General features: G+C 41.6%; 1 protein-coding gene across 2 annotated transcripts in view; it reads right to left on the bottom strand.

The window, feature by feature from the left end:
• POU6F2 (POU class 6 homeobox 2) overlaps positions 1 to 20,360 on the bottom strand; it is a 391,233-nt gene that overhangs the window by 50,532 nt on the left and 320,341 nt on the right. For both annotated transcript variants that reach the window (XM_018047519.1, XM_018047521.1), the window contains exon 5: positions 2,278 to 2,424. In XM_018047519.1, the coding sequence (XP_017903008.1) occupies positions 2,278 to 2,424 (147 nt within the window). The remainder of the gene's footprint in view (positions 1 to 2,277; positions 2,425 to 20,360) is intronic.

The raw sequence follows: 20,360 nt of genomic DNA, 5'->3' as shown, positions 1-20,360 counted from the left end.
AAATTCCTCTGCTTTGGAAATGAGAGCATCTTGGTCTTTTCTTGCACTGGGAGGAGGACATGACGACACTGGGACATGTCTAAAACTCTCAGGCAAGACTTCACAAGTGGGCATAATTGATTTCTCTGTAAGTTGTTGTTTTACTTTAGAAGGTTTGTGTATCATGTCAAATCACCTATCCTAACACAATTTCTAAAATAAAAAAATTATGGTTAACATCAACTTTTATTCAATACATGCAGAGTGCCAATCAAGCTTCAACTTTGAATTCCATTTCCTTAGGAGTACTTATGGGTTGGGAGAGCCATCCCTGAGATGAGAGCTGGCAAAGCCTACAAAAAGCAAAAGTCATGACTCGAGTCCCTGAGAAGGAGGCAGGTTTGTAACTGGCAAAAAAGATCAGCCATTACATCATCAGAAGAATCAGCTCCTAATAATTCCTTCTAATACTAAAGCATTTTCTCCAGCACAAATACTCAAGAGGTGGAGCATAGGAGTATATTTCACTTGGACATGGGGACAAGAGAAATCAGAGGCAAATACAAGTTAGTGGTTATGGTGTCTATCTTAGACTTTTAAAATTTACATTTCAGGAGTCAGTTGCCTGGCAGAAAGGAATCAAGGTGTTCTATTTTGGGCTCAACTGCAGGAAACAGACTCCAGGATGGACCTGATCTGAGCATGAGTTACAGATATTATAACCAACTTTTCCTCCACACTAATACCCCATCCCTTCAGAAATCTTAATAGGGTTTTGAGAGCCTCCATTTAGAGCTGGCTGCATAAAATCATTCTTTGATGAAAAGGGATTGGAACAAGGGTTAAAGCCGACATTGAAAGGTGACTGTGGAGGGCACGGTGTTCATACATCCCTCCTTTAATATGTGTGGTGTGCACCTGTGATAAGATGATTCATTACCTGGGGCCGCTCTTTGACAAGCTCCATCGTTCAGGCCTCGGGGTTCTGACGGGACAATCCTGCACCCGCCCAGGAAATATAACAAGGTCAGCTTTTTTTTTTTTCCCCCTGGGATGTGGCTAGAGACAGTTTAGCTTATAATGCATCTCTGTTTACTCTTTATGTAAAGTAAAGCAAGGTTCAAGACATCACAATTGCTGTTCCCGCAGAGCAGGCCAAGCAGAGAGTAGTAACCTTGTTATTGGGAAAATAACCCTGGGAGAAGAAAATATCAGCAAGGATGCAAAGCTGCTTCTTTCTTGCATTTCATCATCAGACACAGGAATGTTTGAGAACCAGATGCCCTACGCAGCGACCCCCGGCTCTGTGTCAGGCCTTTGAACGAGAGGGCACCCCTGACGCCATCAGCTTCACCCTCCTCTGTTCTGCATGCAGCTTTTAGGTTTACTGGGGTCTTGAAGAGGGACGACTTCCATCTGAAGTTCTTTCAGAGTCTTGGTGGCCACAATGCAGGCCCATGTGCAGGGGGAGGGAACAAACGTGCCTGCTGGTGACATGAGGAAGGTTTACTGGCCCTGGCAGGTTGAAGTAAACCAACAAGCATGCAAGAAACCACTAAGCTCTTGGGAGAATCAGCAAGAGGCCGGGCACATGCGTCGACTGACAGTTGGCTTTATTCTAATTCACACCTTTTCTTTGTTTCCTTTACAGAACATCTTGAATTGTTTCCCATCACCTCCCCAGAAATTAACATTCTTTTCTTTTTTAATTAAAAAAATTTTTATTTTATTTTTTGGCTGCACAGTGCACCATATGGGATCTTAGTTTCCCATCCAGGGATTGAACCCTTGCCATCTGAAGTGGAAGCATGGAGTCTTAACCACTGGATCACCAGCGAGATCTCCCAGAAAATGGCTTTCTTAAGGCTAATTAGAAATCTTAGAGCAATTAGGGAAGGAAACTTACCAGTTTCCTCCAATACCCAAGTTTCCAAAAAACGAAAAAAATTAAAAACAAAACAGAAATCTTACTTGTAAAATGTAACTGATATTTTCTTAGCAAGAGTTTCTCAGTCCTGAAAAGTAATTTCTTTAATTAAGGTCATAACACAAGTCATTGTACAGAAATAAAACCCACATAAAACTTAGTAGACATTCTAGGGGAAAGAAAAAAAAAATCTTGTTTCTAAAATAGAGAAACACCTCCCAAGTCTTCTCTTCTTCTTGACATTTCTGGTCAACATTATTTATTGGACATGAATGACTGTGGTTACATATCACTGTCATGCAAAAGAAATTCATTTCTTTTCCGAGTTCAAGCTGCCATACAAATTCACTCTTGTTTCCACTCCCACTCACCTGTCCTTGTGCATTAGTAACTAGTTGACCTGTGACCCCCTGCAGACTGGAGAGGGTATTGCCAAAGGCCTGTGAACTTGCTATGGAGCCCATGGCTGCTGCTGCTGCAGCCGCTGCAGCCTGACTTGCTAGTGGATTATTAACCAGCTGCAAAGAGAGAAAAGATCAGGGTGAAACCACCACACACAGGCACAGCACAATGGAAACAATATTCACGTTGGGAAAGAGGTTCTCACTCCAAATGGTTCATGCAAAGGTCCGGGAACCCAGCGAGGGGGCCTGGGGAGCGTTCCCTCTGAAGCTGTAGAGTTTGGGAGAGGTTAGGAATGGGCTGGAAGGGAAATATTCTCCATCAACACTGGGCTGCTTAATGGAGCCTGAGTTTGGGAGGAGGCCCAGGAGGGAGAGAGGTGAGTCCCAGGAGGGAGAGAGGTGAGCTCCAGGAGGGAGAGAGGTGGGCCCCAGGGGTGAGGTAGGTCCTTAGGATCTCCCCAGGTAGAGAAATAATTTTGGAGAAGTCCCTGGGTTTTGTTTGCTAGGCTAAATAAAACATTGAGAAAATGTCTACTTTGCTTGAGGCAACCAGACCAAAAGTGGGATTAAAATAGGATGGGAGTAGGGGTGGAGGAAGGGAATAGACTTTAGGGATTTCTGCAAAGGAATTTATCATTTTCATTTGTGAATTGCAAATTCACATCCAGTAAAGAAGATGCCTCACTCCACTTCTTTCTCCAAAGGAGAAGAAAACCAAAGTCCGGAGGTACTGACTCCTCTAGCCTCTATGCTCTCTGAGAGTGAGTCTAGAGTTGGGACTTCTGGGGGGCCTCACTCAAACCATGGGATTCAAGGTCAAGGAGGAAGATCCCTTGGTGAATGGTTAGGGTGACACTGGCTTGCTGTTTGAGCTCATATATGGCCTTCCCTTGGCCTCTTTCCTGGGATAAGAGTGAGCTAGGGAGGAAAATTTGATGGGGCTGGTGGTGGGGGGAGTTGCCCAAGGAGGAGGTTATGGCTGCCAAATTTTGTTTTTCCATCGAGGCCAATTCAATATTCTTTATCCTGCCAATTTTCCACGTCACAGGTTTTCAGGCCTTCTGACCATGAGGCAGAAGTGTAGCTTGAACTAAAATCTGCATTTAGGTTAATGACTAGATATAAATGCAAGAAACATTTAAACTTTTTTCACAGTATTGGTTTTGATACATGAATTTCATTTGTATTTATTCTAGGGTGTTATTTTTCCCATATAGTTCCTCTCAAGTACAACAATCGTTGTGTATAATAATGCATTTTCCATCACTAGTTCCTGCATCCATGAAATTCCTGCATTTAGCAGAAACCTGCCAAGACTAAGACTTGGTGGAAAAAAAATTAATGCCATACTTAATTCTAGTCCTGGAAGCTCTTTTAAAGATGATTTTTTTTTTAAACTTTCTTCTTTACTTTCTCTTTTTCTCTTTTTTTTTTCCTTCTCCCCGCCTCCTTTCCCTCAAAACATATTTTATGACTTAATTCCTTTGGAAATTTGCCTAGCATTAACATCATCTGATGAGGATGGAAATACTAATTGTCAGAGGAAATGTCAAAAGGGAGAGGAATTTAATAATTCTTCCCCCTCCATTAATGTGATATCTTTATCTTATTGGTTTCTTTATTCTTTTATAACCAAATTTCACAGCACTAGTTCTACAGAAATTCCATTGACCCAGCAGGTTTTGTTAGAAATGAGAATCCATTTTCAGCTCATTACATTATGTGTCTTTCGCCTTTATGTCTCTCCTCAAAGATAATAATGATTTTCTTTTTAAGGAGAAAAAAATTCTCATTCATCAGCCTAAAAAGAAACCCTGTCTTATCCCAGATTACCACCATGGGATTTAAGATTCAGATTGGCCTTGATCTTGGTTTTCTGAATATATTTGTATAGTGTATATGAGGCAAGTAATGGTATATGTTGAATGGAAATTCTTCTTGTTGGCTTGACTCCCTGAAGTCAAAGAGTTTATAGTGTGTTCTCTTTTTGACTTCCAAAGTGAGAAGACCCCTTGAGGAATACCTTCCCTAAATGACCAGGAGGCACACTCCCCAGTGGCACACAATTCTTGGGTCATCTGCCAGTTGCTATGTTCACATTTATTTTCATGCAATACAAGTTGAAATCATAATGAAATTCCTGAATTTCAAGGAGGTCTCAAAATAAGCTTCTTAATCTTAAAGAAAGATTAAATTATGTGCAATTTGGTTTTAATGCTGAATATGCAATTTTGTCCATGAATTTTAAGTGAAACACTTAAATCAGTACCTACAGAATGCTTTCTGAAAAACATAGTGTTTCCCATTTAATGACGAGAACATATTTTTAAAAATTGTAAGAACATTTTCCTAACATCTAGGTCAATCAAAAGTTCACATGAGAAAATTTGGAATCACTCTCTGGATATATTCAGTAGTGTAGTTGGGAATTCTCAGTGTTTGGGACACTAGTGTGTTATTCAGCTATATCCTTGTATTTGCAATAAATTCAGGCATCATATAAAGGGTGAACTGTTCTGAACAAAAAAAGCACCTACTTAAAATCAGGCCCTGAACCTGTGTGCTATGGTGTCAGGAATGGGTACAGCTCTGTTTTGGAAGATTTCTTCAGCAACCACAGATGTACAGATTTTGTTTTTGTTGTTGTTGTTGTTGTTTATTTTCTCTATATCCTGGTCCTAGATTGAAATCCAATGTGTTCCTCTTTTTGCCGCTTTTCCCTCTTAATGAAGCAAATGGTGACACGATGGCTCTCTTACTTCCTATCCTGCATCCCTAAGTCTTTGTGAAGATGTAGGGGCTCTGGGGAGATGCCTTGCTGGCCCCTGGAAGCAGAGTTAGAAGTGAAGTGGGGAAGTGAGTGGTATATACAGACAGTGGGTACAAGTCAATCTGTAAGCTGACAGCATTTCTGGTGGACCATTGATGCTGTTGATGGATGCAGCTTCATAAATACCTTTTGGCTTTTCTGTCTGGGACTGCCAAGGCAGGGATGTTAGTATGCATTAAGATATGTGGCAGGGATGGGGGAGGTGTAGTCAGGAAACCATAAGTGTTCTCTTCATCACCTCCGGTCATGTCACGCTGTATTGTCCTCAGTCATGTCATATTAGCAGTATTCCTCTCAATACTTCTTCTTGATTGGGACTCGGGGGAGATTTGGACAGTGGGGAGCCCGGGCACAATAAATGCACATAATGAGCATGTTAACATTCTGGGACCAACTGGGCATTTTGAAGTTGCTGCCAAGTATATGCCTTCAGATCTCTCACTGCCAATGTACCCAACCAGCAAAGGATGGCCCCAATGAGGTCTGACTGTGTTACATACTCGTGTTTGCAACAGTCCAATTCAAAAGACAGGCTGCATTCTGGTGTATGCTTGATTATAAATGTGGAAGCTCTCAAAGCGAGAATTTGCAGAGAGACAGCATCCTCATGTCACATTCACATGGATTTTGGGCCTTGAATATATCAAGCTACAGCTCTATACTTTTCAGATAGCCTAAAAACCCAATAGGAACACAAATTTCTTAAGACAGCCCCCTCAGTTTTAGAGAATATAATACTAGAATAATAGGAAATAATTCTTTAAGGATTCCAGACCTCACAGAGCCTGCATATCCATTCATGCAGCTGAGGGCATCTACTCTGAAACCAGACTGCCTTAGCTTGTGACTTTCAGTCAACCAGGCCTCATGTTCTCTTAGGTTAAGTGGGTGTAAACAGGGCACCACTTCTCATAGAGGAATGATGAAAATTAAATGGATAACAGATGCAAAAATGTTTTAGAACAATACTTGGCATATATCAAGTTCTAAAAATGATACTAGCTATTATCCTCACAGTTCAGGTTGTGCATCAGGATTTTAAACTAATTAATTGATCAGAATAGAACAGACCTCCACAAATACCCTTTCCCTCTGGAAAGAATGTGAACACAAGTGACTGCATTCTCCATTTTTACATTTTTAACCATTTTCTATAACTTTATTTTACTTATTTTAAAATTTATTTTTATTTATTTATTTTTTTGGCCCTGACGCACAGCATGCAACAGCTTAGTTCCCAGACTAGGTGTCAAACCGGTGCCCTATGCAATGGTAGCAGATCTTAACCACTGAACCACCAGAGAAGTCCCTATTTTGCTTGTTTGCAAAGAGTAGCCTGAAAAAAGCTATTAGCAAGTAATGTGACTGTTAGATGAGGTGAGTTGCATGATTTAAAAGATAATATGCTGTTTGAAAATTTCAGACTGGAGAACATCACGAAGAAATAGTTATAGCATGATGTCACCTGCTGCTCTTAGACTTATATTTGATCATGTAAAGAGAAATTTTTAGAGAAAGCAGTGTTTTGATTCTGAGGACAGGCTAGGTAGGTGGCAGGTCAACAAGAGAAGACCTTTTTTGTCTGATCTATTGTCTCACACTCAGTTTACAACATTTGTTAGGATTCCAGGATATCAATTTTGCAGTCTAACTCCTTCCTCATGTCAAAATATGGTGAATGAGTCTATTTCATAGTTGCTGATTTGATAGTGAAGGCATGCAGGAAGTAGATTTATAAAAAACATTTCCCTTAGGATTTGCAGTGGTTGATTTCTACCTTCACGTATCGATGGGGATATTGAGTACTCATCGTATAAAGAGAATAAATCCATGTTCCCAAATCTCTAGTACTCTATGCACAACCTTGTTATCTGTGGACCCTAAATGGTGATGGAAAGAAAAGCTTTAATACAGTTTCTTCAAGGAGGACTCTTAGATGACATTATATGTGTGACATCACATAAATGTCACCATAGATAATGTGGTGGGGTGTCCAAGTCTTGCCCCAGCTTCTCTTTCTCTGGAAGACTCACATTCTGCAGCCTGCTAAAGAATTCAGGTTTCTTGAATCTGAGCACTAGCAGCACTCTATTTTTCATGAAAATTTGCTGACTGCATTATCCTAATAATGTAAATCTTATTTGCAAAAATCTGGCAGCATGAGGCAGCAATTTGGCTATAGTGTTATATGTCTATGTCTTTGATACCAAGAGGAAATAATGAGTACAGCAGGCTCAACCTTTCTTTGGAGCACAAATGCCCATGATCTATAGTTTTATCATTCTCCTTATGAGCTATGTGAATTTTATAGACTATGGATTTTGGAGCAGCTTATTTTGCTACTAAGTTTACAATTTAAAACTCTGAAACTGTGGTGCCATTTGTTTTTAAATGAGGATGTTCATAAACACATTGATCACCATTCATTCCCCATTTAAAGCCAGAAATTACTAGCAGTGGCTGCGTAGAAATAGGGTAAATGTGGCTCTTCAAGTTCATTGCTATACCTGAGGTCCTTGACTTTTCTTATGCTCTGAAACATGTTTCTTAATTCATTGGGACTCTTAACCAAATCTGTACTTCCACTTCTTACCCTCAAGTCTTCTCTTAAAGGTCAAGGAAATACCAACACACAAATTCTGGAAGGGAAGCCATATTCATCTCAACAACCCACTTGTGTGTTTTGTCCAGCTAGACCTTTCCCTTTGGTCTCATGTTTATTAATGCATTATGAAATCCTCATAACAGTTAAAAATCAGTTTTGTGAGTTTTAATATTGAGTCAAGCTTTGCTGCTTGCTCTCTGCTCCTCTCCCTGGAAAGACAGTCATAGAAGCTGGCCATCCAATTCTCTGCCTACCAGAAGTTTTCTTCACCATGTCTGAGACCCCCCACACTGGAGTGTCTGAGATTTTTCGTGATGACTCTAAGGCACTGCAACTTCCTAAAATACCTTTGAATCATCAAGGTAATTCAGTCTAGTTTCAGAACAAATTATATTTTATTTTCACTTTGTGGCTACACTAAGTACAGTAACTTTCCATGAATGCTCTAGTCATTTTCCATCAACACCCAGGCATACTATCTCACAGATGAATTTTGAAAATGACCTGAAGTCTGAGGTTGAGTTTCCCAGAAACAGGATGGAGCGAGAAGGGAAGGATCCCAATCTGGTAGGGGTGTGAGTTTCCACCCTGAGGCTTGGAAGCTTGGTGTCCACCCTCCACACCAGACAGTCCCAATTCACAGCCCTGGGATAAAGGAGAGGCTTGGGAATCAAATACCTGGGTGTTGTTGGCTCCACTTGGGGCAAAGTGGAGTCTTTGGAAGAAGGGCTGCTGGTGCTGGTTTTTGAAATCCCCCAAGGAAGGGGTGGGCTTCCCCTGTGGCTCAGTGGTAAAGAATCTGCCTGGCAATGCAGGAGATACAAGAGACACAGGTTCCGTTCCAGGATTGGGAAGATCCCCTGGAATAGGAAACGGGAACCCACTCCATTGTTCTTCTCTGGAGAATCCCATGGACAGAGTAGCCTGGTGGGCTACAGTCCATAGCATTGCAGAGTCAGACAGGACTGAAGTGACTGAGCATGCAGGTACAAGGCAGGGGAAACTTACAGAAAAGAATTCCAGGGGATCTGGGTGGAACACAAACACATTGCTACAGGGCAACTGTCACTCTCTCTTATTCATTAAAGTCTTCACCCTGCATACAGATGTAGAGAGCGGACTCTGGACACATGGGGTGCGGGGAGGAAAGGATGGGATGAATTGAGAGAGTAGCATTGATTGGATATGTACTACCATGTGTAAAATAGATAGCTAGTGGGAAGCTGCTGTACAGTGCAGGGAGCTCAGCTTGATGCTCTGTGATACCCTAGGGAGGTGGGATGGGGCTGGGGAGGGAGGCTCAGGAGGAAGGGGATATATGTACACATACGGTTGATTCTGCTGTACTTTGTTGTACAGCAGAAATTAACACAACATTGTAAAGCAATTATGCTCAATAAAAAAGTATTATTATGAACTCAAAGGGTTCAGTAGAATAAAAGCATCTTAGCTCTAAAAAAATAATAAATAAATAGTCTTCACCCTGCAAACATTTAATCAGTACTCACTATGTTTCGGGCACAATGTGAGGGAGGTGATGTGAAAGACAGATTAATATGTTCCCTACCCTCTGTGGGCTTACAGTCAAAGAGAGAAGGAGATCTGATGGGAAGAGATGGGAAGTAGGAAAAGATGAGCTGTCCAGGGAGCAGTATCCACATCTGAGGGAGTGGCAGTCTGTGGTGGGGTCTGTGAGAGAGAAGGTGGTGGGTTCCGAGCCCTGGGAGGGAAGTTCTGAACCTGTCTACCTTGAACTCTCTCAGAGTTGCACAGAATGTGACTGGTAATGAATGAGCCACTCTATATGAGAAGGGAAAGGGGAGCAGCCCAGTGTAAGGATTGTGTGTGTGTTAGTCGCTCAGTTGTGTCTGACTCTTTGCGACTCCATGGACTGTAGCCCACCAGGGTCCTCTGTCCATGGGATTCTCTAGGCAAGAATAGTGGAATTGGTAGCCATTCCCTCCTCCAGGGGATCTTCCCACTCATGGATCAAACCCAGGTCTGCCGCATTGCAGGCAGATTACTGTCTGAACCACCAGGGAAGCCCAGTGTAAGGCTTAAGAGCTTGCATTCTGGAACTAGATTGCCTGGGTTCTAATTATGAGGCTGCCAGGAACTTAATTTACCTTTCTGCTAAGGAGTGAATGTTTGTGTAATCTCTCTCTCCAATTCATATATTGAAATCTTAACCCCTACATCATGAGAAACGCTGGGCTGGAAGCACAAGCTGGAATCAAGACTGCCGGAAGAAATATCCATAACCTCAGATATGCAGATGACACCACCCTCATGGCAGAAAGTCAAGAGGAACTAAAAAGCCTCTTGATGAAAGTGAAAGAGGAGAGTGAAAAAGTTGGCTTAAAACTCAACATTCAGAAAACGAAGATCATGGCATCTGGTCCCATCACTTCATGGGAAATAGATGGGGAAACAGTGGAAACAGTGGCAGACTTTATTTTCTGGGGCTCCAAAATCACTGCAGATGGTGACTTCAGCCATGAAATTAAAAGATGCTTACTCCTTGGAAGGAAAGTTATGACCATATTCAAAAGCAGAGACATTACTTTGCCAACAAAGGTCTGTCTAGTCAAGGCTATGGTTTTTCCAGTGGTCATGTATGGATGTGAGAGTCAGATTGTGAAGAAAGCTGAGTGCTGAAGAATTGATGCTTTTGAAGTGTGGTGTTGGAGAAGACTCTTGAGAGTCCCTTGGACTGCAAGGAGATCCAACCAGTCCATTCTGAAGGAGATCAGCCCTGGGATTTCTTTGGAAGGAATGATGCTAAAGCTGAAACTCCAGTACTTGGGCCACCTGATGCGAAGAGTTGACTCATTAGAAAAGACTCTGATGCTTGGAGGGATTGGGGGCAGGAGGAAAAGGGGATGACAGAGGAGGAGATGGCTGGATGGCATCACCGACTCGATGGATGTGAATTTGAGTGAACTCCAGGAGTTGGTGATGGACAGGAAGGCCTGGCGTGCTGCAACTCATGGGGTCGCAAAGCATCAGACACGACTGAGTGACTGAACTGAACTGAAAGATGGCAGTATTAGGAAGTGGGGCCTTTGGAAGGGGCTTAAGTTAGGCTACAGTCCATGGGGTCTCAAAGAGTCGGACATGACTGAGTGACTTCACTTTTCGGATATCTGGTGGCTCAGACGGTAAAGTGTCTGCCTGCAATGTGGAAGACCCAGGTTTGATTCCTGGGTCAGGAAGATACCCTGGAGAAGGAAATGGCAATCCACTCCAGAACTCTTGCCTGGAAAATCCCATGGACGGAGGAGACTGATAGGCTACAGTCCATGGGGTCGCAAAGAGTCGTACATGACTGAGTGACTTCACTTTTCTAAGTCAAGGGGGTGGTGCCCTCATGAATGGGATTTGTGCCCTTATGAAAGAGACCCCATGGAGATTCTTAGCCCCTTCTACCACATAAAGACAGTGAGAATCAGAAGAATGCTCTCAACACAACTCAACTGTGCTGATGCCTTGATCTTAGGCCTCCCAGCCTCCAGAACTGTGAGAAATAAATTTCTAGTTTATTAAACCACCCAGTCTGTGGTATTTTGTTATAGTAGCCCAAAGGGGTCTAAACACTTGTGTATCTCTGTTTTCTTCAGTTTTAGGAAAAGGGGAATAATGAAGGAAGTAATGAAGTCACAGGGATGGTGTGAAAAATACATGAGTTAATTAATATGTAAAATACTGGAAGAGTTCCTGGCATATGGTAAGCATGATGCAAGTTTTGCTATAATAATTCTTATTCCTTCCAGGAACTTCTGGACATATTCTTGTTTTAGAGTTGAGTCCTCTCTGTCTCCTTACTCCCTCGAGGGGAGTCTTGCTGGGCCTTTCGAAGACGCTTAGCTATTCTGGAGTGTTTGCACTTGCTGTTTCTATGTCTGTAACCCTTTGTCATTCACATCTTTTTTCTCCCAGGTCACCTCCTTAGCAACACCTTTCTTGCTACTTTATCTAAAAAGCACTCCCTTTCTTTTAGAGATTCATACCAAAACATGTACAAGGAATTGATACAGGGATACATTCTGAAATAATCAGAGAGCTGGTGGGGATATAGAAGAGTGTCTGGGTGGAGCTGGGGCTGGGTAGGGGCTTAAGCTCCAGGTTTGATGTTATTTGGGAACTGAAGGATAAGGAGGCAGTGAATGAAAGCTTTTATTGTTTTTATCCTTGGGGCATGTTGGTGGTGATGCAGTTAGGCTATGGGTCTACATCCCCAGCCCAACCTTGTGGACTGGAGTAAAGCTGCTGCAGATGGCATCAGGGGCAGGAGCAGAAGGGGCTGTTCCCCCCAGATAAGGATGGATCCATGTGTCCCTCAGAGTGTGACTTTGGTGAAGGAGGGGGACATACTCTCCCTTTGTGCAGTATCAGTATGGTGGGACTTCAGGAGGTGTCGGCCACTTAGGCATTTAGAAGGTTTATGGTTCCTGGAGGTCACTGGAGACAGGATCAAAAGTGAGGTTCTACTCAGATAGCTTTGCAAACCCTGTGCATCATTGCTGGTAAACAGAAGAGAGTCTACATACACATGAACACCCTAGAGTGTGCTCTAGAAGAATACTGGAGAAAGATGTGGAGTCTGCAGAGGGCTGGGGTCCAGGTTCTGTAGGATGATTGATGTGTCTGTGCTGAGGAAACAGGGAACATCAATGGAGGGGAAGGAAATAAACAAGTCTGGCCAGCACACTGTGATTCAGCAGAAAACTAGTAGAAAGCTCTCTGAAGGGATGCATTTAAGTTTTATTTTAAAATTTACTGATAAAATTTTCAGGCCCAGAGCTGAGGGGAAAATCTTTTTAACTTACTCCAATACATTTGATTTGGAAGCAGAGAGGTATTAAGGAAACCCACCACTTCTAAATCAGATTTTATCCAAGTTACATGTAGACCAATACTGTATTACCACAAGCTTACACATCTCATTTCCTCTTCTGTCTAGTCCTCCATTTAATAACCTGAAAATCTATCTTTTTATTGAGTTTCATGCTATTTTCTGACTTACATACAATAGCGCTCTTCTTACCAATTGCCTATTGTCATGGCACATTAGTTAGGTGAATTTGTTGATATTTCAAAATTACTCTTTCTTATTTTTTATTCTATCATCCAGTTTAAACAAATGATTGGGAGCACTCCTGAGATGAAAGAAAAGAGGCTATTTTTTTTTAAAAAAGAATAAATTGCTTCCCTGGTACAGCAGTTGGTATTATTCTAGTTTCTAGCAATTGGAAAGCCCTGCACACTCTTGCCACACCTACATTTAACTACTTAAATTACTCCCTAACACGGGTTGACTCCCTGCAGATAAAATAGGTCTACTGAGAGCAGAAGAAAGACAAGAAAAGATGAGGCACTCAAAGAAAGACAAGGCATGGTCTGCCTTATGGAGCCTCAGGACAATTCTGTTCATCAGATATTTTCCCTAACCCTGGAGAAGGTGATGAGTCGGCCCCAGGGATACAGAGGTGAACAAGGCAAGAATCTCTTGCCTTGAGGTGCTCCCAGTCTAATGAATGAGTTGCTGATTTCCACCCTGTGTAGCCAGTGCTATAAGAAAGGGGTGCCCAGAGCCCAGATAAGGGACCCTCAGTAGACCTCAGGCATGCAAACCACTTGAGATCCTAGAATCAAAAAGGATGATTAGAAGTTGTTTGGGGAGGAGTTGGGAAGGGGAGAGAGAAGGCTTCTCAACCACTAGGAATAGACACATTTTGTGAGTCTGGAATCTCTGCATTAGTGCTGGGATATTTTGGGAAGATGAAGTGGAGGAGGGGAGTGGAAGATGATGGGGTGCGAGATTATAAATGGAGTACTTTGTATGACACTTTATGGGGCTTGTCCTTCATTCTGTAGGCAAGAGTGCAGGGACATGATCAGATCTCAGATTTAGATTGGTCGTTTTGGTGACTGAGTTGTTCTGGGGTGGGAGTGAGTCAACTTGGAGGCAGAGAAGATCAGGAGGCTGTTGGAGCAAAGACTATAGGCTGGCCTTTAGGGAGAGAAGGGGTTTAGCTTGGGATAACTTTGTATGTGGAATATAGTCTAGCTTGTTCTCCATTGATTCAGCAAACACTGAGCATCAACTACATGTCTCTTCCCCAAAGGCTTCCAGGGGTGGGAAAGACAGATCTGTAGACAGATAAATTAAGAGCCAATGGTGCAAATCCAGTTCACAATGAGAGATGCCTCATACCTGTTAGAATGGCTATTATAAAATAGACAAGAAATAGTAGGTGTTGGTGAGGAGGTGGAGAAAAGGGAACCCTCATGCACTGTTGGGCGGGGTGGGGGGGGATGTAAATTGGTGCAGCCACCACAGAAAACAGTATGGAGGATCCTCAAAAGTCAAAAATAGAGCTACCCTATGATCCAGCAATTCTTCTTCTGTATATTTATTTGAAGAAAACAAAAATACTAACTTGAAAATATATCTGTAGCCCCTGTTCGCTGTAGCGTCATTTACCATAGATAAGACAAGGAAGCAAGCAAAGATGAATGAATAAGAAAATGTGGTATATATACACACACATATTCACATATATAATGGAATATTATTCAGTCATAAAAAAGAATAAAAATCTTGACATTTGCATAACATGGATGGATCTCAAGAGCATTATGCTAAGTGACAGAAGTCAGAGGGAGAAAGGGAGATACTGTGTGATGTCACATATGTGAATGTCAGCAATAACAACCACCTAAGTTTTTAGATACAGACAGCAGATTGGAGGTCGCCAGAGGTGAGGATGGACCAAATGGATGAAGGGTGTCAAAAGGTACAAACTTCCAGTAATAAAATAGATAAGTCACGGAGATATAACATGCAGCCTGGGGACTCTAGTTAATAACACATGTTGTATAGTTGCAAGTTGCTAAAAGAGTAGATCTTAAAATTTCTCATCATAAGAAAAAAATTTCTAACACTGTATGGTGATGGATATTAATTAAACTTATTTTGGTAATCACTCCTCAGTACATACAAATATCAAATCATTTTGCTGTACACTTGATACTACTATAATGTTGTCTGTCAATCATACCTTAGTGAAATACAAAAGGAGCCACAAGTGGGGCAGCAGTGTGATAAGTGACCTGGGGGAACATTAGAGAACTTGCTACCTCCCTAGGGGGAGAGATGGATGTGAGGGAAGCTTCAAGAAATAATTGACAGGGGGAAGATGAATTAAGCAGACAGGAGAAGAAGAGCAGTTAGAGCCAAAGAGAGAATAAGTACAAAGTTACAGGAACATCAGAATGCCTGGTGTGTTGTGAATGGCCAGAATTAGGGCAGGAGATGGGGCTAGGGAAATTCAGAGAAAGAAAAAATCCAAAGGCAGAGAAAGAAGGTAGAATAGTAGAAATTAGGAAGTAGATGTGTAAATGGCACGCACGTGTTCATATAAGGTATAGAGCATCTCTTGAGAGATCCCTTTGCAAGCTGTTGCTTTGAAAGAACCTAATTATTCCTCTCCTTTTGCAGTATAATGGAGATAGCCCTGCCAGCTTTGCAGCTCAGGAAGCAATACTAATTGACAGTCATTAAATCACAGAATACTTTCATTTATTTTATGTTTATACAAACGGGAATCTAAATTGATAATGGACCAACCTCCCCCCTGCCCCCAAACAACTGAATTTTGAATCATAAAAGCAAGTCATCATCTTTTGAAATACAGGATGTTAAAAAAAATCACAAAGATGGATTATAAGTGATAAATTGTATCTGTTGTTGTTGTTCAGTCGCTAAGTCGTGTCCAACTCTTTGTGACCCCATGGACTGCAGCATTCCAGGCTTCCCTATCCTTCACTATTACCCGGAGTTTGCTCTCAAACTCTGTATCCAACCATTGTCTCCATGGCTGGGTACACAAGATTGAGCTGTGAGTTTGTAAATTTTAATTTTATAAATTTATTATAAGGGTTGTATTCGTTTACAGTAAAATTTCAGGTCTCTGAGAATCTACCCAAAGAAGATGAAAGCCTTTTATTTACTCTGGGCCTATTTTACTCCTAAATATGTATATTTTCCATATATTAATTTTACCATTGAAACTCAAAAGCTTCTTATAAGTCAAAACTAGTGCAAACTACTACTTATAATTGAGCTCCCCTGATAGCTCAGTTGATAAAGAATCCACCTGCAAAGCAGGAGACCCTGGTTTGATCCCTGGGTTGGGAAGATTCCCTGGGGAAGGTATAGGCTACCCACTCCAGTACTCTTGGGCTTCCCTTGTGGCTCAGCTGGTAAAGAGTCTGCCCACAATGTGGGAGACCTGAGTTCGATCCCTGGTTTGGGAAGATCCCCTGGAGGAGAAGGCTACCCACTCCAGTATTCTGGCTTGGAGAATTCCATGGATTGTACAGTCCATGGGGTCGCAAGGAATTGGATACAACTGAGTAATCAAGCGCATGTATATTTTCTATAGATACTAATTTTACCATTGAAACTCAGCAACTTCTTATAAGTCCAAACTAGTTCAATCTATCATTTATAAAGAACAAAACATATGCATCATCCTTCTTCCATCTCAATAACTACATTGGTTATTAAAATATGCTTGTAACTAATGTTATACATAATAATCGTTTTATTCACCCATGGACAGTGCAGAGCCTTGTCTAAACTGTTACTGAATTCTATTATTATGCATAATGGCTTGCTTGCCTCATAAAATTTATTCACTGAACAGCTGCTGTAGAAGAAGGCTAGTCAAAAGATATTCTTCTTCCCACAAAACAATACTACATTTGGGTCATGCATTAATTTCTCCCAAGGACCAGCAGAAATCAACCTATTTATTGTTGGTGTGTAACCTTTCAAACTTCTATTTTCTTAAATTTATAGTGGGATCAGATTAACCATTTTTATTATAGGGAGAAGGTAATGAATTTCTAGTCATATCACATCCATCTTTAGATGATGTTCTTAAGCTTTTATGCTGGTTCCTTTACTGTCAAGAGTACAGGGTACAGAATACAACTCCACAACCACGTCAGATGTGCTGCAGCCTCAGTGCCAAAAAGAAAACTCTGCCATTAGGAAAAACAAACAGTCCAAATTATTAGAGAAAATACGACTCTGTAGAAAGAGATAAGTACAAGAAAGAAAGAAAAAAAAAAAAAAAAAAACATGACCAGAATGCTCAGAGGTAAATAAAATCCTCTGCGTTCACAAAACATATTGGTTATAGGTTGTTCTAAAAACATTAAGCTAACAGTAGAACCACTACCAGTAGGAGCCGTAAGCCACGAAAATATAAAAAGTTGTTGTAGAGATCGTTTGGGAAGTTTCCATTAATAAAACTGAACATAGGTTAAAAAACATAAAGCTTAATCTCACCAAGAGCAAAAGCAAGGCTGTGTTGGAATTTTCCACATTTCAGGAGAAAAGAGTAAGATATTACTGAGTGGAGAAACCAATCTACCCAATCAGCACAGAGTAAAATATGCTTAAAATGTTCTTGCAGTACAGACTGAGAAAAGCCTGGCTGTCTCTTTACAGGCAGAAACTAGGTAAACTAGTGATGGAGGAGGGAATGTGAAACTGCTGGAATTTGGGGCAGCGGAATCTCTTCCGGAGTCAGCAGCCAATGGGCGTGGCCACTTGCCCTGCCCTAGCTCCATTTCCACCCGGGGCCTCCCCAGTGGCCCCAGTGGTAAAGAACCCGCCTGCCAATGCAAGAGACATGAGACACGAGTTCGACCCCTGGGTTGGGAAGATTCCTGGAGAAGGAAATGGCAACCCACTCCAGTATTTGCTCTATTTCCTTGTCTGTAAAATGAGAAGGTTAAACTGGGTCGTGTGCGTGCTAAGTCGCTTCAGTTGTGTCTGACTCTGTGCGACCCTATGGACAGAAGCCTGCCAGGCTCCTCTGTCCATGGGATTCTCCAGACACAAACACGAGAGAGGGTGGTCATGTGCCCTCCCCCAGGGTATCCTCCTGACCCAGGGATCGAACCCGCGTCTCATGTCTCCTGCATTGGCACGCAGGTTCTTTACCACTAGCGCCACCTCGATGATTCCCCAAATGTGGCCCCTGATGGGCAGATAAGCCTCAGTAGTTTCAGGGATGTTTGCTACGGAGTTAGCCCCTGATGAACACCCCTGGTAAACACTGAAGTCCACCAAGCCATCACCCCCGGTGCTGCTCCAAGATCTGGAGGAATCACAATTTCCTTCCTCCCCTCTCTGATAGCTCTGCAGGGTTTGGGTTGCAGGCTAGCTCCAGGTAAGTTCAGGTTCCCTGGAGCGGGCTAGAAGAAAGGGCTTTTACCACAGGGTCCAGGGTCTAGGAACATCAACATGACCAGGGAACTGAACATGCAAATTTTCAGCCTTCACCCCAGACCTGCTGAATCAGAAACGGGTGGGAGCGGCAGTCTGGGTTTTAACAGCTGAATTGCAGGCGATGCTGATACACACTCAAACCTGAGAACCCCGAACGGGATGATCTCTAGAGCCCCTTCAAACAGTAAAATTCCATGATGATGCTCAAATGGGAGAAGAAAACTTACAAGAGTGCTATAATTTTGTGAGTTCTATTTCTGTAAGAGTTACTAAATAAATATGTTAAATGAAAAATATTTTCTAAATCTGCTCTAGCCAGTGGGAACATAAGGCTCTTGGGGCTTATAGCAAGTTTTTGAAATGACTGTGCTGTTCATTGACTTTGGGGCAGGCTCCCAGCAGCCAGTGAGCTGAGACTGCACATCCTAGGCTGAGACTGGGGTTACATGGCTTTCTCGTGTGATCAGACCTGGCACACTCTTCCACCATAGGAAAAATAGCAATAGAATGCAAATCAAGCAGGCAAAGGCTTTCAAGGACGAAAGCAAAGACTCAGAACTGGCATATCCCAGTTTGTCCAAATACTGAAAAAAAGAAATAAAAAGAAAAAAGCCACACAGAAGGAATAAAAGGGGGCTAGTCATCACTCTGAAACTTGGGCAGAGATACAGCTGCTGGGGGTTTGTACCCCTATAACTTCAGTATGGAACTCCAGAATCATTTGGGCTGTTTGAGGGGTGGCATATATTCTGGTGTCTGGATAGTACAAAGTTTTATTCATGCTTTATTTGATTTTTCAGATACTCATGTACATTGTTTACTATGTGCTCGGTATATCACTTAAAAAAATAAGAGCACATTTAAAAATTCTCTATGCTTTTTGCTTCTCTATTGCAGTAATGTAAAGAAAGAAAGAAAAGGAAATTTATATAACTTTAGAGATGATTACATAATCATTGTCTAGAAAATATTACTTAAAATTAAATATAGAAGTAGAAAATGAAAAAGAATTAAATAAGCAGCTTTACTTTTCCAAAATTTCGGTTTTAAGAACTTGGACACATGGACCAAGACAGTCACATGGATTTTAAAGAAAAAGCCATCAAATAACAAGGTGAAATGTAAATTTCTTAGAATTTATCAAAATATACTGGAAGTTTGGAAAGTGTCTATAACAATGAATTTTGGGCTTGTGGCTCTATGCTAGCAAACAATGATATTCTGGTGGAACACTTGAAAATGACAGCAATTCTAAAGTGTGTTTAGTGGAATCCTGGTCCTTGATTGGCCCTGGAATAAAGGTGTGGGAAACTGCATGAAGCATCTTCCTCTTGATGATTACAAAAGAAAGCCTGCTCAGCCTGCTTCACTCTCTATTTCTCACTAATATTTGATCATGGTTCCCCCTTTCCATGTGATACTGTTCCCTGGAACTTGCATTGTATGCTATGCGCTCAGAGAAAATCTGGATGATATATTAATTTGTTATCCATAAATTTGACAAACAGGCCAATGGAATAAGCCTGTAATCCGCTTTGGCTATTCTCATCAACTATTTTTTTTTTAAGGTGGCTTTTTAGTGTTTTAAAGTCTTTATTGAATTTGTTACAATATTGCTTCTGTTTTATGTTTTGGCTTTTCAGCTGCAAGGCATGTAGGATCTTAGTTTCCTGACCAGGAATCAAACCCACAGCACCTGTACTGGAAGGTGAAGTCTTAGCCATTTCAGGGAAGTCCCTCTCATCAACTATTTTTACAGGAAGGACTTTATAGTCAAAACCTAAATGCTCTACAAACCACGTGGGTCTGAATAAAATTCCTTCTGGTGTTTTTGTTAATGTTCATGCAAATTGGCTAAGATAAAATTTATTGATTGCAAAAAACCCCTGGAGACTGCACAAACTTTGAGTGTTCGCAAACACAGCTGCATTACCATTCAGTGAGCAGGGTGACAATATTTTTGAGTGACTGTTGGATGAACTATCACCAGTAAACGAGCACAAGGGTGTCTAAGGGTGTCTGAGGGTGTCCTCGTTGTTACTACCTGACAAGGTTCCTTATGTATCCCAGAAAGAGTTCAGATTGGAACAGAATCAGAAAGCAAACACTGTTAAAATGAAAGCCTCAAGAGTGGAAAACTTGAAGATGCTTCCAGTACTGGTATGTGGGGATTTTTTTTTTGAAAGAGAGCCATGCTGTCTATTTTAAAGGCTATAGGTTTTGAACTCAACCTAAGTCTAGCTTGAGAATAATACTTATTGTTTTGGCTACCCTGCTTGGTGTGTGGGATCTTAGTTCTCAGA

Source organism: Capra hircus, chromosome 4 (assembly GCF_001704415.2).
Source record: "Capra hircus breed San Clemente chromosome 4, ASM170441v1, whole genome shotgun sequence".
Lineage (NCBI taxonomy): Eukaryota > Metazoa > Chordata > Mammalia > Artiodactyla > Bovidae > Capra > Capra hircus.
The sequence above is the reverse complement of the archived record's forward strand: the minus strand, read 5'-3'. Positions and strand labels throughout refer to the sequence as shown.